This window comes from Anser anser (assembly GCF_964211835.1).
Source record: "Anser anser genome assembly, chromosome: 1".
Taxonomy (NCBI): domain Eukaryota; kingdom Metazoa; phylum Chordata; class Aves; order Anseriformes; family Anatidae; genus Anser; species Anser anser.
Window position 1 is genome coordinate 55,293,282 of NC_139720.1, and position 26,137 is coordinate 55,319,418.

Below are 26,137 nucleotides of genomic sequence, written 5' to 3' on the forward strand. Positions count from 1 at the left end.
ACCCGGAGGGAGATGGAAGATCCCTACCAAAACATCACAGGGAAGGTTTGGGTATCGCTGCGTGGCAAGGCACCATTTGGGAATCTCTCATCCACCCCACTGCAGAGCAAGGAGGAGGAACCCAGCCCCGAGCACAGGGAGAGGGAAGCAGCAGGAAACCCCTGCCTCCAGGTCAGCCCATGGTGCCGAGGAGCTCACGTGGCCTAATTAAGCGCTGGTAATGAGTTACTGAGCGAGCCACGCGTGAGGCTTGGCTAGGAGAGGGCTGGCAGGCACAGCACTCGGGGCTGCAGGACACTTGTCCCCTCTAGCGGGGCCACAACCTCGCCGATATTTGGGGAAAACGGAGCACAGAGGCCCCAGTTTTCCCCTGGGTCCTGCCTTTGCCAGGTGCTGGTGGGGACACCGAGCTGAGCCACGTCCCCATGGCTCCTGCTGGCCACGCTGCAGATATTTAATGCCACAAAGCAGGCTGGGGGTGTCACCTGAAGCTACGTCCCCAGAGGCTTGGGGACGCCTCAGCAGTATGGGGGGCACAGGAAGGCTGGCTATAATTTACGCAGGCATTTTAAAGGCTTACGGCAAACTCTTCTGTATAAGGCTCTTAAGGAAACGAAGTCATTATGGAGAGATTAGAAACTGGTTGAGAGACGGGGAATCAAGAGCAGGAATAAATATTTGATTTCCCTCCTGGGAGAGGCGAGCCCCAGCACTGACGCTCTGCGGCTGCGTGTTCCACATCTGGGTGGAAAAGAAGAGCAGGAAGGTACAATTTTTGGTTATCTGAGCCCTGCAAGAACCAAAAACCTGCTACAGGGCTTAAAAGGCTGGTTGGTTGGAGGAGACGGTAGGAGGTAACAAATCGATGGTGCTGCTGGCTGGAAGGAGTAATTGCAGTGACTTACAGATATCGCTAGCTTCTAAATTAAACATAACCACTCAGGAAAAGACCTGAGCCTCTCTAAGGACAGCCTGTTGAAAAACAATGCTTTGTGCACCAAGACAGGGGAAAACAAAATCGTTCTTGGGAGGGTTAAAGAAGGAGCTGTTCAACAGCTGTGCTGAGAGCACGCTGTGGCCATGATACGTGCCTTGGGTACTGCTCAGTGTCCGGATACCTCTTCCCAAAAGAGACAAAAAAAAATTATAAATAAATAATAGATAAATTAAAGATGTAGAAAGAGCAGAGGTGCTTTGCTAAACTGTGACGCTCACTGCCGCGGGGTTTCCAGCAGACCAAGAGCTTAGTCAGGCTCAAAACAAGCCTCCCCCCAAAGGACTTTGCTGTGCAGAGAACGAGATCACCAGGGCAAACACGGTGGCTGGAAACCCTCCCACCCAAGGGCCGAACCTATTAATTATGAGGTTTGAGAAAAAAACGCTGAAATTCCTACACCGGGAGTTGGGATACCTCAACTGGGGCTCGTGGGTTGTGTCTCTCCGTGCCATGCCAACCTCCATCCCCCTTGGACCCAGCCAAGCCGGGCTGCACGTGTCCCCAGCAGGTGACAGTACAAAAAGCCCTGCTATCTGCCCTGTCCTAGCGATGGGAGGCTGCTTTAATTGCTTCCCCGGGCTTCTGCATCCTGCCGGGAGCCTGCACCACTCGCTCCCACGGGCAGGAAGCCCACCAGGGCTCGTGCAGTGCTCCAGCGGGTCGCTGCTGTTGCGGTGACTTTATCGCTCGGTGGCCATTTCCCAGCTGAGGAGAACGGCAAACACGACACAACCTGACACCGTTGTGCAGCAGCAACACAGTGTTGTTCTAACGTGGTGTGTTACCCAGCCAGAGGTGCGAATTTGAGCCTTGCCAAAGAACTGCCTTCATTTACAGGTGGGCAGCAGGCCACCCCGTATGGAAAATACCCCCCATACACCTGCATCGGCCCAAGACAGCGTTGAGCGGCTTTGATCCTGCAAAGGCGCAGCCCGCAGAAGCCCTTCTCCCAGTGGCTCAGACACAAAGCTGCCCACGTTTTCCTAAGCCATCACAGACGGGAAGGGGCCCACCTGATGCTCTCCCTCCATCCCTGCATCACCCATCGCAACCACGGGGAACACGGAGCTCCTCACCTCAGACCCTCTGGAGCTTGGGTTTGGCTGGTTTTGTCAGCTTTAACCTAGGAGCTGCCGCTGAATTATTCTTACGAACAGTGTCTGCGTTTCCCTCGGGAAGCGTTCCCCGTGGACCCACATTGATCAAAACCAAAGCGTGTTTAATTGAAGCCAGAATCGCAGGCGCATGTGCTCTCACACAGCCGCCGATGGACACACACGCACACAAACGGCGGCTCTTGCCGACTCGCTGCTTCGTAGCAAAAGTGGGTGAACTACATAGGGATTAAAGCATTAAAAAAAAAAAAAAAAGAAAAACACAGAAAGAATACGATGCTTGAAAGCACTGTATCCCTGGAGAGATTAGAGTAGCTGCCTGGAGATAAAGTAATGATGGAAAGATCTTCCTCGCAGAGATTCTGCTCCTAATTATCTCCACTGAAAAAAGGAAAAAAAAAAAAAAGAGAGAAAAAGGATGATCTCCCAGCTTTTATCTCTCTCTTCACAATTTTAGTGCTGTGCCTGCCTTGTTGCGAGAGGCCACTGCCTGTAGAAAAGGGGAAGGAGGCAGAACCGGCACCAACCCCACAAATGGGACTGCGGCGGTAAAAGCGAAGGGAACGGGAGGCAGCGTTTGCTTCCTGACAGTGGCAGCGGTGAAGGCAGACGGGAAGACAAACGATCACTGCAGCATTGTCCTCCCAGCACCGGCCACTGCAACGACAGCCCCAGGCTCTGCTCGGATCTGTGGGGACAGGGGTGAACAGGGCAGCCAGCCGCCCTGCAGCTGTAGGGGCGAGCCTGGAGATCGGGGTGAGGGGAGAGCAGAACGCCCAGCTTCTTCCTCCTCCTCTTTTTTCTGTCTCAGAGAAAATCGATCGCTTGTTTCGGCAGCCAGCGGCGAGGACATTTCAAACACACACCAGCCAGAGGTCTTGACGAACACGAGCTGTCCCCCATGACCAGAAGGCGCCCTGATGGAAACCCACGCGTCGTGCCCGGCAGCCCAGGAATAGCAGCCTTTTCCCCGGTGCTATCCAGGAGCTTGATTCTTCTTCACCCATTAATTTCAGACTAATTTGCCTGGATTAATTTCCGACTAATAGCACCACAGACCCCCAAGGTCTGCTGGCAGGACCCGAACCCACCTCACCTCTCCAGACCCCAGGGCCAGCTTCTCCTCCCTCCCAGCTGCAGAAAGGCAACGACACAGCTGGCTGCCTCTCCACACACACACACACACGTACCACCATTTATTGCTGCTAATTAAAACACAAGGCGCTTGTTTATTTATATAAATACTTTGCTAATTAAAACAAAAGGCGCTTATCGATACAAATATCTTTATTTGGAGTTCAGAACCGCTCCCCGCGGCGGCTTTAGGCCAACGAGACGTTGCCCCTCCAGGCTCAGAGCCCAGCCCCCGCAGCCCTGCCCAGCGCACGGGGAGGCCTTAATGAGGCCGGCCCTAATGAGGCTGCCCCAATTAACCCCAGCAGGGCCCCCCCCAGCGCCCCGCGGCCACCCCTCCGCCAATAGGACGAGGCGGCCCGGCGCTCCCAGCCAATGGGCGGCGCGGAGGCGGGACTTCCGGCGGCGGTTGCTAAGACAGCCGGGGCACTTCCTTAGCAACCGCTGCGGGCCGCGCAGGTGAGGCCGCGACCGGGGCTGGGCCGCGCTCCCCTCCCGGCCCCTTCCCCGCCCCGGGGCCTGCCCGGCCCCCGCCTCTCGGGGCTGCGGGGCCCCGTCCCGTCCCCCCCAGGCTCGCCTCGTGGCGGCTGCCTCGCTGCGGGGAGCGGTTGCTGGCCGCCGTGGGGTCGGGTGTGTGGGGCTGTTTCCCTCATCCCGCACGGAAGGGCGGTGGTGAAGGGCTCCGAGTGCGGGCCGTGCGGTGCTGGGCCCAGGTGGAGGCCGGCTGGTGGGCGGGCACACAGCAGTGGCCCAGCGTTTTCCAATATCCAAGCCCCCAGCTCGGCAAACATTCGTGAATCGCATGAATAACTACCCCAAAACAGATCAGGGTATTTCTGTATGCTTATATACACTAATCCTCTTCCTAAACTTCCCTTACGCTTTGCTCGTGGTGCACCGTTTCAAGCCCTCGCAGGCAATAGTGTCCTCTTGGCATTAAATGACAAGGGTTGACGTGCTCATCGCTTGTTGGGAGCAGTGCCCCGGCTTGGCTCGTCCCTCAAGCTCTGTTGGTGCTTCTGGGAAGTGCTGTGCTGTTGAAGGCTCGTTTATGGAAAGCGTTACGTTTTAAACGATTGTTTGTGTTAATGCGCTGCGAGAACTAAGTGCACAGCGTGTGAGAAGGTGGTGAAATACAGTAAGTAACTGTGAAGGCAGGAGCAGCATTCTCGTAAGGGTTTCATTAGCTTTCTGTTTTAATTCAAAGCTGTCTTCCTGTCTTTTGTTTTTAAGCAGTGTCCTCCGGGCTGAGTTTTTCCCTGCTGCTGGTCCATTTTTGTCCTCAGAGCTGCGTTCCTCCGAGTTGCCTGCACTGCAGCACCTTGCTGAGCTCCAGCCCGGCCCTCCGTCCCTTCCTGCGGTCCGTGGGGAAGGACCATGGCCGACACTGGGGAGGGGAAGAAGGAGGAAGCTGATTATAAAAGACTTCACAGCTTTCCACTGATTAGGGTAAGAGGAGGGGTGGATTGTGTGCCCACCGGTGTTGCAGGTGTGAAATTCTGCCTTCGTTCTCACCAACTTTCCAGAGCAGAATTTCTCCCACTGACAAGCTGCTGGGAGTGCACGCTAACAGTCCTGGGTTGGGATCTCAGTCATCGCCGCTGCTTCCTGCCTGCCCTTGACCTCTGTTGAGGAGATTTGTTAGCACCCTTGTTCCCCTGTCAGCCGCGGGCAAAGTGATCCATCTATTGGGCTGAACGTGCTGCCTTTGGAGCCCCCTCCCGTGTTCAGGACACTAAGTACAGCTTTTTTTCTAATGGAGCTGGAGTAAAAGATCTTGCTAGCCAGCCAGATAGCAGAAAAGGAGGCAAAGGCTATGTCGTTTAGACTTTGTTATGCTTACAGCAATCATTAAGGACAGCGGTAGGAGCAGTGCTAACATTCTTGCCCTTCATCTCGTAACAAGAAAACTGTCAAACCTATTTAGCTCCTCCTCTAAGCTGTGCTTACTTAATGCTAGCCTTAATGTAGGTAGAGAACGATTCTGCATGGACAGCTTGTAAATAAGCCATCTTCATATCTGCCATTCTCTGAAATGGTGGAAATGACAAGCTTCTGTTGCTGGTGGTGCTCCCCTGCTCGAAGCAAACATCACAAGGAGCAGCTGCCTCTTGCCCCTGCCCAGCAGCCTGAGCCCCAGCGACAGCATGGGCAGCATAGAGGCCACTTACTGTTGTCTTGTGTCTAGCTTTTGTTGTTCTGCTTAATTTGGCTTGCTTGCTCTTTGCAGCACACGGACATGCCGGAGGAGATGCGCGTAGAGGCCATGGAGCTGTGTGTCACGGCGTGTGAGAAGTACGCCACCAACAACGAGGTACCGGCCAAGGCCCAGTCAGGACGGCCTTCCGTTGCTGCAGCTCGGGGAATCTGCAGGATTGGGGCTGGGGCTGTAGGGCAGAGTGGAGTCAGACACTGACAGCCTGTCAGTTCAGGAACATTACTCTGTTCCTCTACCGAGCAAGGGCAGAAAGAGGCAGCTTGGCTAGATCTCAGATCTGGTTGCCTTTGTCAGCAGGACCTGTAATAGCGCTTTGCTTTCATGCAGGAAGCAGAGATGAGTCACGTAGCGATGCTGTCTCACAAACCTTACCTTCCTCCTGATCCTGCCTTGCCTATGACGTGCTTCCACTCACTCTGTTCCTAAGATGTTCTCTGTCCTCAGGGCTTGTTTCAGAACTGTGTGGGGAGGGCCCTTCCCAAAACGCAGGTTCGTTCTTCAGCGTCGAGCAAAACCTTCCCCACCAGAGCGGGCAGGAAGCTCTTACTTTGGGGGTGAGCAAATGCAGGTCTCTGAACCTTTAGGTACAGTCTGCTTAGACTTCCCTCTCAGCTTTCATCCTCTGGAATGAAATTACTGAGAGCGTGTAAATGGGGAGTGCCTTTAGCTTTGAGAACTAAAGACCATAACTTATGCATCCATCTTTCAAAAGATGAATGAAAGCACACCTTGCTCCCCGGGCAGGGTACAGACTGCTTGTTGCCGAAGGGATTTTGTGCTGGAGCAAGGCAAAGCTACAGAGCAGGAGATCCCTTCCGTCCCCTCCTGCCCGAGACACTGCGCAGCACTGCAAAATCTTCCTCTCTCCTTTTCGAGACCAAGCAGGGTGTGATCTCAGAGAAGCAAGCCTTTTGAAAGTCAGCCTAGTTTCAGTGTTTTGGTAATTAGCTTGAAGGGGGGGGGGGGGAAGGACTCCTGTAAAAATAGCCGCAGCTTAGTGACCTGAATCTCCTCTCGCGCTCGCTGCACCCAGTGTAACTCCGCCACCATCTAAAAAAGAATTCTTGCTTCAGACTGTGTGAACAGGAGCCGGAGTGGCTGCTAGATGCAGTTCCTTAATTTCTCCGAGCTGCTGCGTTGGAGGCTGCTGAAAGCACAGTAACCTCCTTTCCCCCTCGGCACAGCCCTGGGGTGCTTTGAGCGCCCTCAGCGCAGCTGCTCTACCTGCTGCCTGTGGCTTGAGGACCCTGTTAAAGGGAGGGGAAGCGCAGGGGGTTGTCCGCACAGAAACTCACTGCTTGCTCTGCCTCACCTCCTTAATGTTTGTCAGAGTGCTGCCAAGATGATCAAAGAGATGATGGACAAGAAGTTTGGCTCCTCCTGGCACGTGGTGATCGGGGAAGGCTTTGGCTTCGAGATCACGCACGAGGTGAAGAACCTGCTGTACATGTTCTTCGGTGGCAGCCTGGCTGTGTGTGTCTGGAAGTGCTCCTGACGTCTGGCCAGCTCCCAGACCCGCTGCGTGCAAGAGATTTCTTCCTCCTCTTCACAGGTTTCGTACGACCTGGAGGCGGGGCTTTATTTTTAATAGTTAAAACGTCGAGAGATTTTTTTTCATACCGATGTAACAGTTCCATGGGATACGTATAGTTGGTGCATATGTGTATAAACTTGCCTCTCCTTCCTCGCTCGTGGGATTTCTCATCTGCCTGTGGCTCTTTCCGTGGCACTCGAGCCCAGGAGGCGGTGGATAGGTAAATCTCACGACACGCCGCGAAGCCATGCAGCAGCGCTGGGAGGGGGGAAGCAAAAGAGGAAAGGTGCTATCGAGCCCTACATTTTCTCCTCCCACTCGTTCCGCATTGTCTCCTCTCTTCCCTGCCTTCCCCACTCCGTATGGTGTGGCTCTGACCGGTGCCTCTCTCCGAACACCGGCGTAACAATGCCTTCCTCCTCCTCCCTTGCAAGAGGACTGCACAGAAGGGGCTGTGTCAAGGGTGTGCCTTTGGGTTGTCCGTGGAGGTGCTAGCTGTGGGGAAGCGGGCTCGTTTCACCCTCCCCAGCTCGATTTGGGAGGACAGCTGAGCTGCCTGGGCGTAGGAGGCTGCTCTGCAAGCTGCCCCCTCCTTTCTCACCCCCCGCACGCTCAGACAGCGTTAAAACACAGGCGGCTGACGATGCCTGGGGAGTGGGTGAGAACTCTCCGTACAGCTTGAATGGCTCCCTGTCAGTTCTCGGGGGTGTCGCAAGTGCTGTGTACTTGCAGCATCTTGTTTGGAGGCTGGCAGGGGAAGGAGGCTCCATGTGAGATATCACTTGGTCATCAGAAACCTAACGTCTTTTTGGACTTGCATTTTTAGCCCGTTTCATCTTTTAAAGCTGTCAGTGTTGGAGGATGAACGTAATTGGATGTTACGTATGTGGCTTATTTATATAAATCTGTGGAACTGTGTTTTTTTTACAATAAAAATGTACTAAATTGTCCTTTCCTGTGTTTGCTCTGAAGTGAAAATTCCAACGTGGAAGACGAAATAGTTCGGGAGACATGGAAGTAAGCAAGCAGCGGCGTAGCTGAGGCAAAGGCCGGCAGCAGGTCTCTCACCCTGGTGACTCCTAGGTACCAGAGAAGCACTCTCACCCTCCCCATTGAATTCCTTCCAAGCCACAGTGCTGAGGAAGGGTGCCAGGTCTGCGGTGCTGCTGACCCAAGTCCTCTGAGTAGCAGCAAGAGGAGCGTACCCGTGTCCTCTGCCCAGCCAGGGTGCCCCTACTCTGACCTTTGGGGTCTGGCATTTGTGGCTGCTTTGGGCTTTTGGACGTTCCTCCAAGGCCAACAGCGGTACCGGTGGCTGCTCGTGTTTTATGAGAGGCTGTAGCCCAGCCCCTACTTGAATTCTGGAAGACCTTTCTGCATGAGTGCCTGCAGTGGGTCAAACTGGTGGAGGATTTTGCAATTCCCTTAGTTCCTTCTCTCAAACTCATTTTTATCATTGGTGCGATGATGAAGATGTCTGTCTGCCATCTCAGCATGTGAGGAGCTCTGTGATAAGGCAGGAATTGAAGTAATATAGAGACCACTAGAAATGACTTCAAATTTACACCATCAGTGCTGGCTGGGCCCCACATCCTCGCACGTAACTCTTTACTGATCAAGTGGAAAAGTGGAAGGGGCTTACAAGGTAGGGAGAGCAGGTGACTGGCACCGTGATATCTGCTTGGTACAGCAGAGCACGGTGCCAGGATTGTCGAGCAGTCTGGAAGACTCCAAATCCTTTGAGCTTCCTCTTGGTGTGGTTACTCCGTCTCGCTCCAGCTGGCTGCATTTAAATGAAAATAGCACTGTTGACTGGCACTTCCTGCAGCTGGCAGGTGGAAAAGCTGGTTTTCTGTTCCAAGGCTTCCCACCTCCCCTGCCTTTTCTATCTGTAGATCCAGAGGGAAAGGTAAAGCCGGCTCTTTGGAACGCCCTTTGCTGGAGCAGGATGATACCCTCAGCCGTATGTAGTCTCTTCAGTCGTGCTTCTTTCGCGCTAATGAATAATTAACTGCTGTGTGCTTGTGCACGGACAGGCTGGTCATGGGCATCTCTGCAGGGTCGTGCTGACCTGCAGGGATTGAGGGAGCCGCTTACCTCAGCGTGCAATCGTTTGGCCTCGCCGCCTCCCGTTATCTGGGTGGCCCCCGGCTGACCACAGCTAATGTCTCCGTGACCTGCAACGAGTGAACGTTGACCAGTCCCCGGCCTCCTCGAAGCACGAGCACGCGAACAAGCGGAGGTGAGCTAGGTGTGAACTCGCAGCGAGGCAGCTCCTGCGCTGCAGCTCCCCTGAGGTAAGCGCGAGGTGGCTCGCAGGAGGCCGGCAGGTTATTTTTGTTTCCGAGGGCAAGAGCTTGCCTATGGAAAGTGACCACAAAGAAGCCAACCCCCTTTAGCCGGTCTGAATGCCTGTTGTATGCAAAAGCATAAAATTCAGCTGTGTGTGTCAAGGCCCCAAGCAAGTATTCAGTAGGATCAGTTTTCCTGCCCGTCGCAAGTTGGATCATGCTGTGCTGGCTCCTGTGCCTTATAAAAAAGAGACTTTCACCCTCCTTTTGCTGCAGAACTGACACTTTTGGGCATGCCTGTAATTCACAGGGGAGTAAAGTTCACGGATCGGAGACAGCCCCTTGTTGTCCCATGTTTTCCCTCTGCCCCTGATGCTTGGGAGCCTGCAGGGCCTATATGCTTTCGATTATAAAACTGCAATCTCTCACTGGAGGTTTTTACCTTAAAAAAAACTTCAACGGAAAGCCGGGGAGGTTGGGACCAGATATCTCAGTATTGTTCTCCTCTCCCTATCATTTCTTGTCGCCATTCAAAAGCCTGAAGGCTGAGTCAGATGGAAAATGGATGAAAAACTCAGGGTGATGCATCAGTGCCAGCCAGAACGACCCTTTCTATCCGGCCGTCCCGGAAAGCCGCAGTGTGGCTGTGCTCCGTGACTTCATCCCTCCCCGCCGAGGGGAGACGGGCAACGTCGTTGTCGGCTTGCGGGGAGTCTGCGCTCTGAGCCAGCAAAGGAGACGTCCTTGGGTGTGCGGCTCCTCCTCCATCCCGCAGGTGACTCGAGCCCGCTGCGAAGGGGTAAAGGAGCTGGAAAAAACATGGAGGGAAGAGGTGCAAATTCAATCGCTTCTCCGCGACGATGTCATGGCAACACGGTACACTGCCGGGCTGCCAGGCAGTCAGGGCAGGCTTTGAAGCTCCCCAGCTCTTCCCCGTTGCTGCAGGCTCGCGTTTGACTCTCTGAAAAAATCTTTTGGTTAATATTTAATGCCGGCATTGAAGCGCCAAGGGTGGCGAGCGCCCCACCTATTCCCCCTTCCTCTGCTTTCCGATTTGGGGCTAAATTAGGGCTGGGGAGGAGGGGGGGATTTGTGGACTCCCCTAGCATGGGGATGGGCTCCTGGTCAGAAGGACACCTCCAACCCATAGCGGGGAGAGAAGGCCGGGGGCTCTCGGGGCTGGCTCTAGGACATAGGAGGGACGTTTTGTCCCCCTGTCATCCTACGAGCCCAGTTTGGAGCTGCTGCTGGGGCACTGGAAGGACTGGGGGGGGTCTCCCTCTCCCTTTGCTCTCCCAGGGTTGGCTCTGGGATAAAAGAACCCGTGGCCCTGCTCCCAGAGCCGAGCCCAGCTTCTTTGCTGCGAGCGGTTAGCACATGTTTTTGCTTTCTTTTTTTCTTGTGGTAAGCAATGACCTAACGATCCTGTGTTCCAGCCACAGCCCCTCCTCGGCGCCTTCTTTCCAAAACGCGCATCCAGACCGGATCCAGAAAGCTTCCTGGTGCAAGACGCCGCGTTCCCTTCCCCGAGCGAGCCATCTGCTCCCCTCCGCCCGGCTCCTTCTGCGCGCCTCGGAGCTCGCCAGCCCCACGGGGAGCAGCTCTCCTCCCCTGCGCGCCCCGGCTCCCCTCGGCCATGCTGTTATCGCGCGGCGGTGAGGGGAAGGAAACGCGGGGCTGGCTGAATCTGGGGCGGCTGACGGTGTCAGCCGGAGGCGGTTTCCAAGCAACTGTCGCGCCGCGGGACGCAGCGAGCCAGGGACACCGCGTTCCCAATGCCCGCGTGGGCCGGACGGGGCCGGTGCGGAGAGGGCAGCGCGAGCGAGAGGGTAGCGCAGGGCTGTGGCACAGGAGGGGGGCTCCAGCCCGGCTCCCTGCCTGCTCCAGAGGCACTCAGCGCAGCCCTGCCCTTGTACCTCTCCTGCCAAGCCCTTCCTTACACCGCCGCCCCAATTTTTCAGCGATGCTGCTACTCAAATCCTGTTTATTTTGCCCAGCTGGAGTGGTTTTTTGAAAGGCGGTTGCATGCAAACATCCCTGGATAGATGGGGAGGGGGTAAAGTTGCCCAGCCTGAGCAGTGGGAGCAAAACTGATTTATGAGCGTGGACATAAGTATAGTAGGAACCTAGCAGATGGGATGGAGATGGGGCAGAGGTGTGTGAAAAAGGGGCAAAAACAAGGTTAGCTGGGCAGGTAGAAGCCCGGAGGGGTGGGATGGTGCAGGCGACCTGTTTTTTTGCCCGTGTGTGATTTATCTGTGGCCATCTCTGTCCCCGAGCCACCTGCAGCTATCGATTTGGAACTTGCCCCGTTCACGCTAACCTTGGCACCGGCAGCTCGTCCTTTATCAGCGCCGATAAACCCCGCTGCAGCCTCCTAGCCCTCAGCCTGTCCCGCCGGCGGTGTCACCCCACCGGGGTCTTCCCGTGACTCTGCGCCGGCTGCTTTTTGCTGCGATGCTCTAGACGCAGGACTCTAGATCTCTAATTTCTGCTCGGAGGCGAGACGGGGCCGTGGATGCTCTGACTCCCTGCTCACCCCGCGTGGGTGCCCAGGCGCGGCAGGATGCGGCGCCGGCTGCAGACGCTCGTCCAAAGGAAATTTAAAATTGTCCTCCTCCTCCTCCTGCTCTTGGCCCTCCTGCTGCACCTGGCGATGGATTTAGCTCTCCCCACGGCTCGCAGGCGCTGGAGCTGTGATGGGAAAGCACCAAAAGCCTCGGGCGCCATGTCGGGCAGCCCCTTGCTGGCCGGCCCCAAAAAGCTGAGCCTGCGGATCCTCCAGGACTTCAGTGGCAGCAATGGCTCCTTGGAGAAGAGCTCCCACCCGCAGGGAGCGGGGCCACGAGCGAAGGATCCAGAGATCCAGCACCAGCACGGAGACGTGAATCAGGCACGGACCAAGGGATCCAAGCTGGCCGCGCTCTTTGAGCATCCCCTTTATAACATCCCGATGCCGGAGGTGACAGACAAAGACAAGCTGTTCGTCGTCAACCCCATGGAGAAGTTCAGCCTGCAAAGCAGCAGGAGCGACGAATGGTGAGGAGCGGGCTGGGTTTTTGGGGGGATACCTGGCAGTGTTTGAGGGGACAAAAGGTGGGGACCAAACAGGTCGCTTCCTTGGTGAATCAGCATCCCACCCTGGAGAGCCCCAGCGCTCAGTGAGCTGCTCCTGTGCCTCGGCTCCTGTCTCAGCCCCGAGTTTCCAGGCTGCTACCCTGGGGAGCCACAGGGAGCCTGCCTGCCTGTGTAGCACATGGCAAAGTCAAAGGAGAAGCCTGAATTATTCATAGTATTACGTATAGTATCTTCTGGGTCATCTCCTCATCTCCTTGCCTTCCCCAGCGCAAAGATTTTGGCCTGTCTCTGTACCCGAGGAACTCCCCACTCCAGATTTCTAACTGGTTTTATCCCCCTCTCTCACCTGTCTGATTCTGGAAATGCAAAACCCCAAATGTAGGTTAGCTTTCGTCACGAGACCACGTCTGTCCTGCGTTTCACAGGGCGCTCGCTGACCTCCTTAGGCTCCGCCGTACGGTGATCTCACTGCTGCTGGGTGCCTATTTTTGGCCCTGCGCCACTAACCCCTAATTAGGTGGGAAGATATTAAAAGAGTTACCGTCAGCAATATGTAGCAGCTTCCTTACGGAAAGCACACCTTCCAAACGCGGTGGCTGCTGAAAATGAGAGAGAATAGGGGCTGGTTTGAGCGCTGTCGTCCACAAACGGGCGTTTGCTCCATCTCTGAGGACCACCTCGTCCACCACTAATGGTGGGAGACGGGTTTGGCTTGTCTGGGCCGCAGCCTGCATTTTCCCAGAGAGACGTGGATTTGGGTTCACGTCCTGGGCTGTCTCTTTGCAGCAGGGCACTGGCACGGGGGGCAGACGTCCCATTAGCTCCTGGGAGCTTAACCCCTCAGGGAAACGCAACAAGACCAGCTGGAAATTAAGGCACGGCTGGGAGGAGCGGGATGAGCCCGGGGCCTTTCCATGGGGAGTTCAAGGGAAGCCACTGAGCCATCTCCAGCCGTGCTGGCAGGTCTCGCTGGCCACCAACCCCTGGTGGGACCTGCTTGGGGGCTTTCACCAGCGCCCAGGGCTTGTGCTGGGTCTCCCCAGGGAAGGTGCTGGGGCTGCATGCCCCGTCCCAACTAAACGCTGTCGTTGTTGTTGGGGTGGTGGTGGCTGTCGGGCTGCAGGGTCAGCAGCAGTAAAGCCGAGACGATCCTCCCGACAGGGAAGACGGCCTACGACACCTACCCCGCCTGGCTCAAATTCCACGTCGGCATCAACCGCTACGAGCTGTACCCCCGCCGGGACCCCCTGATGCCCACCCTCCTCCACGACCTGGCCACCATGAGGATCGTCAGCTCGGGTACCCTACCCCTGCCCGCGCCCCTGTCCCTCCACCCCATGCCCACCGTCCCCCCTCACCCTCATGTGCCCCCTTCCAGTGCAGAAGTCCGGTGGGACCCAGCTGAAGCTCATCATGACCTTCCCGAATTACGGGCAGGCCCTCTTCAAGCCCATGAAGTGAGTAGAGCCTTGCTTCGGGCCCCAAAACCGGGTGGCCCCCTTCTCGCCTTCCCCGGCGCTGCCGGCAGCAGGCTGGGTGCAGCTCGTGATGGGGTAGTGACCTCCAGTGGTGGGAAGGAGAAGAAGAAGGTCCATGAGGACCATTTTCCAGCCTGTGTCCCTGTGGGATTTGGGGCCACAACACCCAGCGGGGCACACCTGGAAGAAGAAGCTGTTCCTGGCTGCGTCTGCAGTGGCACTGGGGACACAGTGCGATGGGGCCAAGCAGGAGGTGACCCCATCCTTGGCCATCATCCCCATCCTACCCGCTCCTCGCAGGCAGAGCCGGGATCAGGAGACCCCCGTTGACTTCTTCTACTTCTCGGACTTTGAGCGGCACAACGCGGAGATCGCAGCCTTTCACCTGGACAGGTGGGTCTTCGTGCTGCTCCGTGCCCAAAAAGTGGTGGCTGCCTGGGGCTTGGGGTGGGAAACCTGGCCTAAAGGTTCCTTTGGGGGTCTGCAGCCTCCAAGCACACTTGGCATCCAACTGTGGATGCAGCTGAGGAATGGCTCCTTGAGCCACCTCTTCACCCCGTATTGTGTGTGGTGAAGGATGCCTGCACCTCACGGTGCTTTTAGTAACTTGGCGTGAGAAAATAGGCTCAGTCGACTAGAAATTGTGCCGAGTTCTGCATTTTAGGATCCTGGATTTCCGGCGAATCCCTCCGGTTTCTGGCCGCTTGGTGAACATAACGAAGGAGATCCGGGACATCACAACCGACAAGAAACTGGCCAAGACTTTCTTCATCTCCCCGGGTGAGCTCTCGCCTCTGCCCATCCTCTCTCCCGTGGCTGCCTGCTCCTGCTCTGTTAACCACCCATTTGGGGACTGCCCCAGCTGCCACCACGTCCCCTGCCATGGGGCTGTCCTCAAGGAGCAGGGCCACCTCACCACTGCTTTGTGCACGTCTGGTCCGTGTCCGGTCCGCTCTCCATCACCCTTTGCTTTGTCCCCCACGCCAGCGGGCAACGTCTGCTTCTACGGGGAGTGCTCCTACTACTGCTCCACCGAGCACGCGCTGTGCGGCAAGCCCGACCAGCTGGAGGGCTCCATGGCCGCCCTGCTGCCCGACAAAGCCCTGGCCAAGCGCCGCTCCTGGCGCAGCCCCTGGCGCCGCTCCTACCACAAGAGCAAGAAGGCTGAGTGAGCCGGGATGGGGACACGGGGGGCGAGGGGACACGCGTGGGTGGAGGATGCATGGGGGATCGGTGGGGCATGGGGGGGCTGTGGGACGGGAGGGGGCTGCCCGGATTGCCCTGCGGTCACTGTCACGGTCCCGTCACCCGTCCTCTGCCCGCAGGTGGGAGCTGAACCCCAACTACTGCGCCCAGGTGCGCCAGACGCCGCCCTACGACAGGGGCCATCGCCTGCTCGACCTCATCGACATGACAGTGCTCGACTTCCTCATGGGTGAGCCGTGTGCCACGCGGATTTCTCCCCGCACCCTTTCTCCACTCCTTGAAGCAGCTGAGCTGTGAGCTGTAGGGTGGTCACTGCCACACCGGGGAAACAGCGGACGTGTGGTGGCCTCATTTGTCTTCTCCTTGGTGGGTGGCGGTTGCTGGACCGCGTCAATCAGACGCGTAGAGACAGGTCACAAACCTCCCCGCGGAGGCACGAGGGAAAAACCCACCGTCACGGCCTGCTTGTTTCCAGCTGTGTGGGCATTGCCCCATGCAAGCTGCATCCCTTCAGTTTTCCCCTCAACTTTCCAGTAGCTGATGGGAAGGCAATGGTCAGACTGGGGAGTGGGCTTAGCACAACGAGGGTGCTCTGCCTCCCTGTTCCCGTATCCCAGATTTGGGACCAGAGAACCAGAGGCACGTTGTGTATGTGGGTGAGGCTGCTCGGCCCATCCCGGCACCCAGCCTTTCCCTGCTCCCATCCCCGAGGACACCGCCTGAATCCCCGCTGCTGTCACCCTCTCCTTACCCCTCCCTGCTCCAGGCAACATGGACCGGCACCACTACGAGACCTTCGAGAAATTCGGGAACGACACCTTCCTGCTTCACCTGGACAACGGCCGCGGGTAAAGATGGAGAGGGGGCCCAGCCACCCCAAAGGGGACACAGCTGGGGTGGAAAGATGCTGGGGGTCTCCGTGGCCCAAAATGTCAGCCACTGTTGGGGTGACGCTGTGCGTGCCCCGATGCCATCCCATGGGTTTCTCCCCCAGCTTCGGCACGCACTCGCACGACGAGATGTCCATCCTGGCCCCGCTCCAGCAGTGCTGCAGGTAAGGCGCCCACACCGCATTGCCTTCGGGGGAAACCCCCCCCTTCCCGACACCGAGCCCTCTTTCCTCCGCTTCGGCAGCATCAAGAAGTCGACCTACCTGCGGCTGCAGCTGCTGGCCACCGAGCCCTACCGCCTGAGCGAGCTGCTGCGGGAGGCGCTGGCCGACGACCCCCTGGCACCTATCCTGGCCGAGCCCCACCTGCGGGCGCTGGACCGGCGCCTGGGCAAGGTGCTGGCGGCCGTGGGACGCTGCCTGGCCCGGGCGGCCCGGCCCGGGGAGGTGGTGGTGGACGACGTGGGGCCGTGGGTGTGATATGGGGTCGGACGGACGGGGTTTGTCACGCTGCAGGCACAGGGTGTGTGGCATCGGGTTTTGGCAGCCCCGTACCCCACGGTGTGGATGGGGCATTTGGGGTGATGCGGTGGGCCGGCGGGCTGCGGGGATTGTCGGGATGGGCGGATTATTTAAATAAAAAGGTTGGCCTAGTGAAGAAAACATATTCGGGATCCTGGCCACCGGGGCTGTTTTTCCAGTCCTGGGCTACCTCTGCGTGCCGGGACGCGTCGTACGGGCCCTCCAAACCCTTTTAGGAAGAGCAGGGATTTTTCCAGCCTTTCCCCAGCCTGCGGCAAGCTCCTCCAGAGCTCGGTGTTTAACTGGGGCCGTCTGCGAGCTCCGTGGCACGGCGCCGGCCTCCCCCGGCAGGGTCCCTGCGTGCTGGCGTGGGGAAACCGAGGCACGAGTTCCCCACTGCTCCCCGTGTCCCAGCCATCCCGGAGCCGCCCGCATGCTCCCGCTCGCCTCGACTTACCCAACTCGCGCCGCTCTGCCCCCGGATTTCCCACACCCACCCGAAAATCCCCGTGGCGGCCCCGGTGTCGCCCGCAGAGGTGGCTCCGGCGGGGGACAGCTTCACCCCGGGGCCCGGCACCGTATTTAGCGCCCGGCACCCAGCTTATCCCCTGAGCCTCGCCGGGGGGTTAATCCGGGTATATTTGCGTCAGCTGGGGGCAGGTGCCGTGGGATGGGGGCGTTCGTGGTGGCGGGGAGCCATCGCCAGGGGCACCGGGCAGGGGGTGGCGAGGGGTCCCCAAGGACACGGGGTACGGGGGGGGGACCTACGGCCAAGCTGGAAGAGCCATGGGGAGGGGGGGGGATAATGGGGGGAGGCTGGGAAATGGCGTGGGATTTAGGCTGGAGGGGAAAATGGGGTGGAAGGAGGAAAAGAAAAAAAAATTAAAAAAAAAAAAGAAAAAGGAAAAAAAACAGGAAAAAGAAAAATAATTTAAAAAATGAAAAAAAAAGAGAAAAAAAAAGAGGGAAAAAATAATAAAAAAAAAAAAGAGACAAAGGGTTGCTGTGCTCGTTACACAACGGGCCCGTGGGACTCTTGGGGCCGGGTTTCGCTCCCCCCCCACCCCCCCCGTTGGTTTTTTTGGGGGGGGGCCGCGGGCGCGCGCGCGCCGTGCACGGGGCGGGGCGGCGGGGGGGGAGCGGGGGAGGAGGAGCGGGGGGGGGGCAGCGGCTGCAAAACAAAAGGGAGCGGCGAGGAGCTGGCAGCAGGGCCGGGGGGGGGCCGCTGGGCTGCTGCTGCTTCTGGGCTGCGCCCCTGGCACCCGGTGGGTTTGGGGCCCGGGGGGGTGTTTTGGGGAGGGGGGAGGTGGAGGGGGGCTGGCTTGTTGGGGTGGGGTTGGGGTGGAGGGGGGGGGGTTGCAGGGGGTGTTGTGGCAATGGGGGTAGCGTGAGGGGGTGCCCTTTTGGGTGGGGAGGTGGGAGGGGAGGGGGCGAGGAGCCCCCACCCCAAGGGTTGGTCCCATCCCTGCTGCCCCTTGGGCACCCCGCGACCTCCCTGCTGCCCCCCGCTTGCATGGGGTGTCCCCGAAGTGTGTGCGTCCCGTCATTGTGGGCGTCCCCGAAATGCGGCTGTCCCCTCATTGTGGGTGCCCCCCCCGCACACCCAGGCTGACCCCCGCCCCTCTGCGTGCCCCCCCAGGTGAGCCGCGTCCCCCCGCCATGTCACGCCGCAGCCAGCGCCTCGTCACCTCGCGCTACTACCCCGGGGACGAGGATGCCACCAGCAGCAGCTCCCTGCTGGGGGGCCACCAGACGCCCTTCAAGGAGAGCACCGGCAGGTACGGGGGGGGCGCGGACGGACTGACAGACGGACGGACAGGGGGGTGCTCGGGCTCTCCTGCGCCCTGCACGCCCGCTCCCAGCAGCCTCCGGCTCGATGGCGGGAGGGAAGCGCGCTGCAAGCGCGCCGCGCCGGAAAACCGCAGCGGTGCGAGCGGAAGCGGGGCCGGGGGCTCCCCACCTAGGGGCCGGTGGCAGCGGGTTTCGCAAGCAGTGGTTGCGCTGTCCCAGAGCTGGGGCGGGCAGGGACGTGGGCACCGGGGCCGGCCTCTCACCCCCCCCCACCATGTATCCGCCGCGGTACGGTGCCGACGAGCCGGTTCTCGCCCCCCAGCAGGACGGTCCGGAGGAAATCGAGCAGCACGAAGCGGCTGTCCCCCGCCCCGAGCACCCAGACCTCCTACTACAGCGAGTCCATGATGAGCGAGTCCTACCTGGGGGGCAGCCGGGGGCTGTCTGCCCTGGGCACCTCCGGGCTGGACGATCCCCTGGACAGAAGCATTTATTGGGGTGAGCCCGCCCTCCCGTAGCAGCCGGGGCTCCCCGTGGTGTTGGGGCGCCCCAAGGTGTTTTTGGGGTGGCTGGTTTCTGAGGGGACGCTGTGGGGTTGTTTTTTTTTTTGGCGGGGGGGACACAGGTGGGGAGTTCTCCACGAGGAGGAGAAGAGGCACAGGGGACACGGAGTCCAGTAAGATCAACGGGCTGCTGGAGAGCAAGACATACGACACCTACGCCTCCTCGTCTGGGTACTCCTCGGAGGACGATTACGCTGGTAGGGACGCAGTGGCGGGCCCCCAGGTTGTGGCCAGCCCCCTCCTGCACCCTGACCCCCATGCAAAGCCTTCGCACATGGTGAAGGGCAGGGGTGAGGGTGCTGCCTGACGTCTTGCTGCCTCTCCAGGTCACTTCTACTCTGGCCAGAGCGGCTCCGGCTCAGGGCTGAGGTCCGCGGCCTCCAGGGTCGGCTCCTTCCTCTGGCAGGTCCTCACCTCGCCGGGTGAGTGGGGTCCGGGTGCAGGGGGGGTGTTTCTGGAGGCAGCTTTGTTCCCTGCTGGCATCTCCCCTCCCCACGTGGAGGCTTGTTCTCCCTTTAGGTGTCGCTAATAAAAATAAACACAAGTCGCAGAAGGGACAATGTCAGCAGCGGGGTTTGGGGAGGTGCAGGAGGGGTGGTGGTGGCGGCACGAGGGCTGTTAGCGGAGCTGGGCAGTGGTGTGGGTGAGATGTTGGAGGGCTGCTGCACTCGCATGTTGTTGACCCTAAATGCACGCAGTGGTTGGCGTTTTCTACTTCTCACAAGCTCGAGATGTGGAGGGAAGGGGTGGCCCCGCTGCCGGAGCACCGTTTAGCCCATACGCAGGGTGTCTTCCTCCGAAGAGCAGCCTTGGGGGCAGAGGGGACAGCCCTGCTGGGATCCTCTCTGAGCCCCGTTCCTCCCTCCCCAGTCCGGTTCGTGGGGTGGCTCTTCTCCTGCGTGGGCGCCGCCTGGCACCGCCTGGCCGGCCGGGCTCCCCAGCTGGCACGCGTCCCCTTGTCGAGGTGAGCAGGGCCCCGGGGTGGGGGAAGCATGGGGAGACCGCAGCCCCCTGCGAGCGGATGCCCCACGGGGCCCCATCCCACTGCTGCGGGATGCATCCACAGCCCTCTTCCTTCAGGCGCTACCCGCGGCTGAAGAAGTCCCTGCTGCTGCTGCTGCTGCTCCTGCTCCTCGCTGCCGCCGCCTATGGTGAGTAGGCCCCATGGTCCCCTCATGCCCTGCCCTGAGGTCTGGGGCCGTGCTGTGGTGGTGTGGGGCTGGAGAGACAGCGTGCTCCTCCTGGACCTTGGTTTGGGGGTGACGGGGATGGGACGGTAGCCGGCTCAGTGTGGCATGTCCACTCTGTCCCCACTGCCATCCCCCTGTTTAATCATCTTGTAATCCCACGTCCCCAGGAGCTTGGTACTTCTACCCGTACGGCCTGTCGACGCACAGCTTCCCCGTGTTCCCGTGGTGGGGGGCTGCACGGCTTTCCGCATCCTCCTCCGACGTGCCTGGGGAACGAGACGTGACCGCCCTGGACCAGGTAAACCGCGGCACCCAAAGGAGTTACACTGGGGGGTGAGGCAGGCAGAGGGTCCACGGTGGGGGGAAGAGTCCCCAAAGCTCCCCAGGGAGCTTCCCAGCTCTCCTGGGGAGCAGCAGGTGAACAGGACGCTGCATGGGGGGGCTGCATGGCGCCTTGCCTTCCCCGCCGCAGGGGCTGTGGGGGGAGCAGCGGCTCCTGGCTCGCTTCCAGGCCCTGGAGAAGCGTTTCGAGGCGCTGGAGGCCGAGGTGTCGCGGTGGGAGCTGCGACGAGGAGCGGCGGCGGCGGCAACGGGGAGCGAGCCACCCCCGGGGGACATCCTGGGGCTGCTGGAGGGGCTGCTGAGCCGCCACGAGGCGGGGATGAAGGAGCAGCTCCGAGGTGACATGGCCGGACACCTTCAGGTGAGGAGAGTGAGGGGTGGCCGAGGTGTGGGGGTGCGAGGGGACAGGCTCTGATGTCCCCTCCTTGTCCTCGCCCCGCAGGGGGAGCTGGATGCCCTGCGAGCCCAGGTGCAGAGGGATATGGACGGGCGCCTGGAGAAGATGGCGCGTGCCTCACAGGTAAGGGGACGCACGCCCGGTGGTACGTGGGGTGAGCTCGCTGCCGCCGCCGCTGCAGATCTCACGCGGATTTTTGTTCCTCCTTGTGCTGGCAGGAGATGGAGGCCCGCTTGCTCGAGCTGAATTCGGGGTGGCAGAGGTAATGGCGCATGGCAGCACAGGGAGAAACCCCTGCTGAGGTGCTCCGGGGGGATCCGGGCCTGTTTTGCTCGGGGTGGGGGCACAGCCTCAAGGGAAATGAGGGTGAACATGGGGGTAAGCGGCACGGAGGTGCCTCGGTGCAGACATTTTGTTGTGTTTCTCTTGTTCGTGGCGCAGCTCGGTGCGGGAGGACCTGCGAGGCGGCTTCCAGCAGGCCATGGGCGAGCTGGAGCAGGAGGTGGCGGGGCTGCGCAGGGAGCTGGCGGGGCTCAAGTCGGACCAGGAGGCGATGGGCAAGCACGTGGAGGGGCTGCTGGAGCAGCTCAAGGCGCTGCGGGCTGACGTGAGTCCCGAACCCCACTCCCCCAAGCACTTTTCGGCGGGGGCGAGGGTCCCGGCCCCTGTGAGGGGCTGAGCTCTGCCGCGACGGTTTCAGGTGGAGGCCCAGATGCCGGCGTGGATCGGCCGGTTCCTGTCGCAGCCCCACCAGGACGGCGCGGCCGCCCTCGTCCTCCAGCGGGAGGACCTGCACGCGGAGCTCCAGGCCCTGGAGCGCAAGATCCTGGCCAAAGTGCAGGAGGAGCGCAGGCTGTCGGCGCGGGAGGCCTCGGCCGGCATCGGCGTGGCCCTGCGGCCAGGGGGTGCCGGGGGGGTGACGGAGGAGGTGAGCCCCAGGGACACGGTGACAGTCGTGGGTTGGGGACCCCACAGTGCTCACAAACGGCCTGGGCTGCCTCGGTTACCCCGTCCCTAGCAGCGGTGCTGAGTCACTTGGGGCAAAGTATTTCGGCAGAATGACACCACAGGAAAAAATGAGGCTGTTTGCTTTGGAAAGATTCGTTGGCAGGTCCCTGCCGAGGGTGGGATCGAGCGGGACTGGCAGGGCCCGCAGCCTGCACGGGCTTCATGTACATGGGTTCGGCTCCCAAAGGACGCCCAGTGCCCTGCTGGGATCTCAGATTTGGGGGGGCCATGCTTGGGCCTGGTCCCTGTCCCCCTCCTTGGCCAGGGCCCTCACATCCATGGGCATTGGGAAGGGCGAGCCCGGGCTCTGCCCCTTCCCTTGCACAGTTCCTTTCAGCGGGGGTATTTTTAGCAACCTCTAATGAGGCTTTGCAGCCAAGTGCATGTCCTCTCGTTTTTGCCGCGCTGATTCATCGCCCGCCTGCTCCATGGGAAGGGCTCTGGCCCCGTGGGCTGGAGGCCCCGGGGAGGGGGCAGGACCCCCTCGCCCTGACTTCACCCCTCTGTTCCCCCCCCTTTTGCAGCAAGTGCACCTCATCGTAGACCAGGCACTGAAGCGCTACAGCGAGGACCGCGTGGGGATGGTCGACTATGCCTTGGAGTCGGCGGGTAGGTGGCGGGGGGCGAGCTGGGGGAGGGCTGTTCCGTGGGGTGCTGGTGCTCAGCTTACCCCTGCCCTCCCCTCGCCGTGCCAGGGGCCAGCGTCATCAACACGCGCTGCTCCGAAACCTACGAGACGAGGACGGCGCTGCTGAGCTTGTTCGGGATCCCCCTGTGGTACCACTCGCAGTCCCCGCGCGTCATCCTGCAGGTGGGCACCCGGGGAGCGGGGCGAGATGGGTGTCCTTGAGGGGTTTCAGCAGGGTTTTGCATGGGGGCAGTTTGCAGTCAGGCTTCCTGCAGTTGCTTGAGCCCGCTGGGGTGGCAGCGAGCGATGCCGCAGCCTTCCTGCAGCACCCACTGCCCCATGCAGCCGCGGTGACGCTTGTACTGGAAGGTGGGTGCTGGGTGTGAAAAGGCAAGCGGTTGGGCTGGTGGAGGTGGGAGGAAGAAAACAGTGATAAGGGGGTAAGGTTGCTGCTGATACCTAAGGGCTGCTGTTCCCCTTCCCGCGCGCGTAGCCAGACGTCAACCCTGGGAACTGCTGGGCGTTTCGCGGCTCCCAGGGCTTCGCCGTCATCCGCCTCTCCAGCCTCATCCGCCCCACGGCCGTCACGCTGGAGCACGTCCCCAGAGCCCTCTCGCCCCAGGGGACCATCCCCAGCGCCCCCAAGGACTTCACCGTCTACGTGAGTAGAGCCCAGGGGGGAGGCTGGGGAGGACACCGCGGTGGAGGACGCTGTGGTGGAGGACGGGAGGCTGGGGAGCCTCATGCCTCCGTCTCCTTCTCCCAACCTGGCCACGCTGCCCACCCCCAGCTCTCCCTTTCTGCCTCCCTGCTCCCCGTAGGGCTTGAAAGAGGAGCGAGAGGAGGAGGGCCTTCTCCTGGGGCGCTTCACCTACGACCAGGACGGCAATCCCATCCAAACGTTCCTCTTGGAGGTGAGGCGCGGCGCTGCTGTCGGAGCACAGAACCGCAGGAGGGAAATGGGGTGGTGGTGGTGAGGATGTGGGGTGGGTTGTGTGGTCCCCCTGTCCTCAGAGCCCTCAGCCTGTGAACTGGGGCACGGGGAGGTGGCCACCTTGAGCCTTTCTTTCATTGGGAGCTGCCTCTTGCTGCCCTTCCCGCTCCCTTGTAGCTCCCACGTTCGGGAGATGCTCAGGTGGGGTTTTCTTTCCTATTGTGGCACCTCCCCACCAACACGCCTCTCCTGTGAGGAGAGAAGAGGAGGCTCAGGGGGGTCCCAGCCCTGTGTGCGGATCCCTGAGGGGAGGGTGCAGAGAGGACAGGGCTGCCCAGAGAGGCTGGGGACTCTCCCTGCCTGGAGACCTCCAAAAGCCGCCTGGGCAGCCTGGGTGGCCCTGCTGGAGCAGGGCTTGGCGGCCTCCGTGTCCCATCCCATCTCAACCACCGCGGTGCTGTGACCCACCTCCTCTGTCCCCAAGGGTGACGACGTGGGCGCCTTCCAGCTGGTGGAGCTGCGGGTGCTGAGCAACTGGGGCCACCCCGAGTACACCTGCATCTACCGCTTCCGCGTGCACGGGGAGCCGGCGCACTGACCCCCCTGGCTGCCGGCGGGGGCTCGGACGGAGACGTGCCGGGGTGCCGGAGGAGTTCCCCCCCACCCCCCCCCCGCCCCTCGCCTTGCCTGCGCTGCTGCTTGCGGAGGAGAGGACTTTTTGCCTGCAAAGGGGGTGAGGCGAGAGCACCCCACGCGGCGGGGTCGCTTTCGGTGCATTTCGGACACTTTTGACTTCTTGAAGCTCGTTTTTTCTGCTGGGGCCGGGCGGCTCCCCCCTTTCTGGTGGCACACGCACCCTTCCCGCGGCTGGGGGCAGTTCTGCGGTGGGCTTCGCGCGGGCTGGGGAGCAATGCAGTGCCTCCCCTCTGTGCTTCTCGAGCTCTTAAAGACCTCAAAAGCTTCGATACCGGGCTGGCAGAGGGGAATCATTAACAGTATTAATGAAGTATTAATATAAAAGTAGAGGCAGGGGGCAGCAGGAGGGGAGAACGCAGCAGGTTGGGTTGCAAAGCCAGCCCTGTGCCGCCGGGTCTCGGCGATGCTGCCCGTTGTTAACCTTGAGGATGCTCTTTGAAAACTGCTTCCCCCATGGGTTTGTTCCTTCTTTTTTTTTTTTTTTTAAGGGGTTGGGGGGGGGGCTATTTTCTGGTTAGGGTGCTGGGGATTTTTTTTTTTGTAATAACAAAGGAAAAAGCTTTTTCCACGCAATTTCTGCGTAAGCGGAGGCCGGTCTGTGACGCGGGACCGCTCGGGCGAGCGGCTTCCACGCGCAGTGGGGCTAGGGCTTTGCTTAGCACGAGGGCACGCACGCACGTGGGATAAGCTAAAAGAAGCTGAGCAAGGCTGGACCGCTGGGACAGGGACCTCCACGGGGTGCCAGCAGCACTCCTGGCTCCGGAGGCCGTCCTCCGGTGCACGTGTGTATAGGCAGCTATTGCTGGGACCTGCTGCCCCGCAATTTTCTCTGTCCCTAGCTGCTTTGTGGGAGACAGGGGACGCAAGGCAACCCCACCAGCCCGCAGCACGCCTGGTTTCTAACTCAGCTCATGTTTCTGGGTAGTGTTTCTAACCTCAATGTTTGTCTTGCGTTTAGTTTAAAAAAAAAAAATAAATCTGAAGGGCTCGTGAGTAGTGTTTCAGCCCTGTAGGATGCTGGCGTCATCCTCCCAGGCACTGGGGGGGGCACTGAGAGTCAGTTCTGGTCTTTCTGCTTGGAGAGCTGCAGGGCACGGGGTGTAGAGGAGGGCACGGGGCCGTGCTGGCCCCAGGGGTTAAAATCACCCGGTTAAATAATCCGGTTAAAATCACCCCACGGAGAGCTGGGAGGCCCCCCCTGCCAGGAGAAAGCAGCCCCGCGGCCAAATCCCATGGAGAGAAATCCTCCCCTATATCGAGCACGGAGCCTCAGCTTTTGGCATCCGCGGCCTGAGTTATTTTAAGCTCGTCTGCAGCTGCCTGCTCGCCTCGGAGTCACGGCTCCTGTGAGCACCCTGCACACGCAGCCATGCTGCTGGGAGTGCCCAGACCTGTCCCAGACCTGGCAGAGCGGTTCCTGTGTTTATTCTGGTGAGAAACAGAGAGGGGACGGGAAAGCTCTTCCCTTCGCTTACGGTTAGCCAGCTGTTGGAGGAAATGCCACAGGCACTGGGCTGGAAAGCCTTTCCTTACGTCCCTTCTGGCCCCCGTGCCTGCAGCTTTTTCCCTTGGACCACGAGGGCACGCAGGGTGTTTGCCCAAGAGACGATGCTTTGTAAAAGGGGCGTGCAGGTGAGAGGTGCAACGCTTCCCTGAGCTGCAAGGGGAAAAGAGGGCGCGTAAAGGTGCTGCTCCAGCACAGTGCATCTCCTGCCCAGGGTTTATTTAACCCTCCTGCCGATGCACCAGGTGAGGCAGGAGAAAAAAGAGGCAGCTGGCAGAGCAGACTTCCCCTATTTACTCCATTTCCACTCCGTTTTCCTCCTTTATCCTCCCTCGTTCCGGGCTTGCCCTCCACCAGTGTTACAAATCAGCCCTGCATAGCTGGCTGGTTACAGGCAGGAGAGGAATCTGTACTTGATGCTGTAGCCTGTTGCAAATGCTGCACTGTTTTGTTCATGTTATTTTTTAATCCAGATTGTAATTTATGCCTATGCAAAGAAAGAAAAAAAAAGACCAAGACAAATAAATTATATCAAAACTACCGAGAGTTGTTGGGTTGTTTTGCAGGTGAACGTGCTGGGGGAATGAGGCAGACCTTGGCTGTGCTACAGCTGTCACCGTGC

The 26,137-nt window shown here is 59.7% G+C and overlaps 3 protein-coding genes and 1 long non-coding RNA gene across 15 annotated transcripts; 3 read left to right on the top strand and 1 right to left on the bottom strand.

Moving 5' to 3' along the window:
- The first annotated feature begins 3,694 nt into the window (after nucleotides 1–3,694).
- Nucleotides 3,695–7,948, top strand: DNAL4 (dynein axonemal light chain 4). 2 transcript variants are annotated; one of them, XM_083813950.1, is made up of 4 exons: nucleotides 3,695–4,384; nucleotides 4,483–4,695; nucleotides 5,477–5,560; nucleotides 6,795–7,948. In XM_083813950.1, exons 2-4 carry the CDS (start codon nucleotides 4,624–4,626, stop codon nucleotides 6,957–6,959), a joined length of 321 nt encoding a protein of 106 aa, XP_083670076.1. In that variant the 5' UTR covers nucleotides 3,695–4,384; nucleotides 4,483–4,623; the 3' UTR covers nucleotides 6,960–7,948. The 2 variants fall into 2 exon arrangements, with proteins under 2 accessions (XP_083670076.1, XP_083670075.1); XM_083813949.1 differs by having other exon boundaries at nucleotides 3,700–4,384; nucleotides 4,480–4,695.
- Nucleotides 7,949–8,083: 135 nt separating this feature from the next.
- Nucleotides 8,084–17,434, top strand: LOC310887625 (extracellular serine/threonine protein kinase FAM20C-like). Of its 7 annotated transcripts, none has more exons than XM_083813761.1 (10): nucleotides 8,084–12,328; nucleotides 13,491–13,666; nucleotides 13,746–13,824; nucleotides 14,146–14,238; nucleotides 14,510–14,625; nucleotides 14,833–15,013; nucleotides 15,171–15,280; nucleotides 15,586–15,899; nucleotides 16,046–16,105; nucleotides 16,186–17,434. In XM_083813761.1, exons 1-10 carry the CDS (start codon nucleotides 11,856–11,858, stop codon nucleotides 16,696–16,698), a joined length of 2,115 nt encoding a protein of 704 aa, XP_083669887.1. In that variant the 5' UTR covers nucleotides 8,084–11,855; the 3' UTR covers nucleotides 16,699–17,434. The 7 variants fall into 7 exon arrangements, with proteins under 7 accessions (XP_083669887.1, XP_083669891.1, XP_083669885.1 ...); XM_083813765.1 differs by having other exon boundaries at nucleotides 15,818–15,899; nucleotides 16,186–16,554; XM_083813759.1 differs by having other exon boundaries at nucleotides 14,510–15,013.
- On the bottom strand, nucleotides 12,173–16,297 carry LOC310887802. 2 transcript variants are annotated; one of them, XR_014575772.1, is made up of 3 exons: nucleotides 16,205–16,297; nucleotides 12,714–12,876; nucleotides 12,173–12,302 (listed from the first exon to the last, which is right to left on the bottom strand). It is a non-coding gene; the product is annotated as an uncharacterized lncRNA (long non-coding RNA). The 2 variants fall into 2 exon arrangements; XR_014575773.1 differs by lacking the exon at nucleotides 16,205–16,297 and adding an exon at nucleotides 13,726–13,866 and having other exon boundaries at nucleotides 12,714–12,966.
- A 144-nt stretch (nucleotides 17,435–17,578) lies between the features above and the next one.
- Nucleotides 17,579–26,056, top strand: SUN2 (Sad1 and UNC84 domain containing 2). Of its 4 annotated transcripts, none has more exons than XM_083813824.1 (18): nucleotides 17,579–17,727; nucleotides 18,102–18,240; nucleotides 18,576–18,751; nucleotides 18,879–19,013; nucleotides 19,143–19,238; nucleotides 19,687–19,780; nucleotides 19,897–19,967; nucleotides 20,174–20,304; nucleotides 20,518–20,709; nucleotides 20,791–20,868; nucleotides 20,964–21,007; nucleotides 21,187–21,352; nucleotides 21,446–21,673; nucleotides 22,278–22,362; nucleotides 22,449–22,564; nucleotides 22,875–23,042; nucleotides 23,203–23,295; nucleotides 23,800–26,056. In XM_083813824.1, exons 2-18 carry the CDS (start codon nucleotides 18,122–18,124, stop codon nucleotides 23,911–23,913), a joined length of 2,106 nt encoding a protein of 701 aa, XP_083669950.1. In that variant the 5' UTR covers nucleotides 17,579–17,727; nucleotides 18,102–18,121; the 3' UTR covers nucleotides 23,914–26,056. The 4 variants fall into 4 exon arrangements, with proteins under 4 accessions (XP_083669950.1, XP_083669951.1, XP_083669948.1 ...); XM_083813825.1 differs by having other exon boundaries at nucleotides 18,579–18,751; XM_083813822.1 differs by having other exon boundaries at nucleotides 17,580–17,727; nucleotides 20,479–20,709.
- Nucleotides 26,057–26,137: the final 81 nt, after the last annotated feature.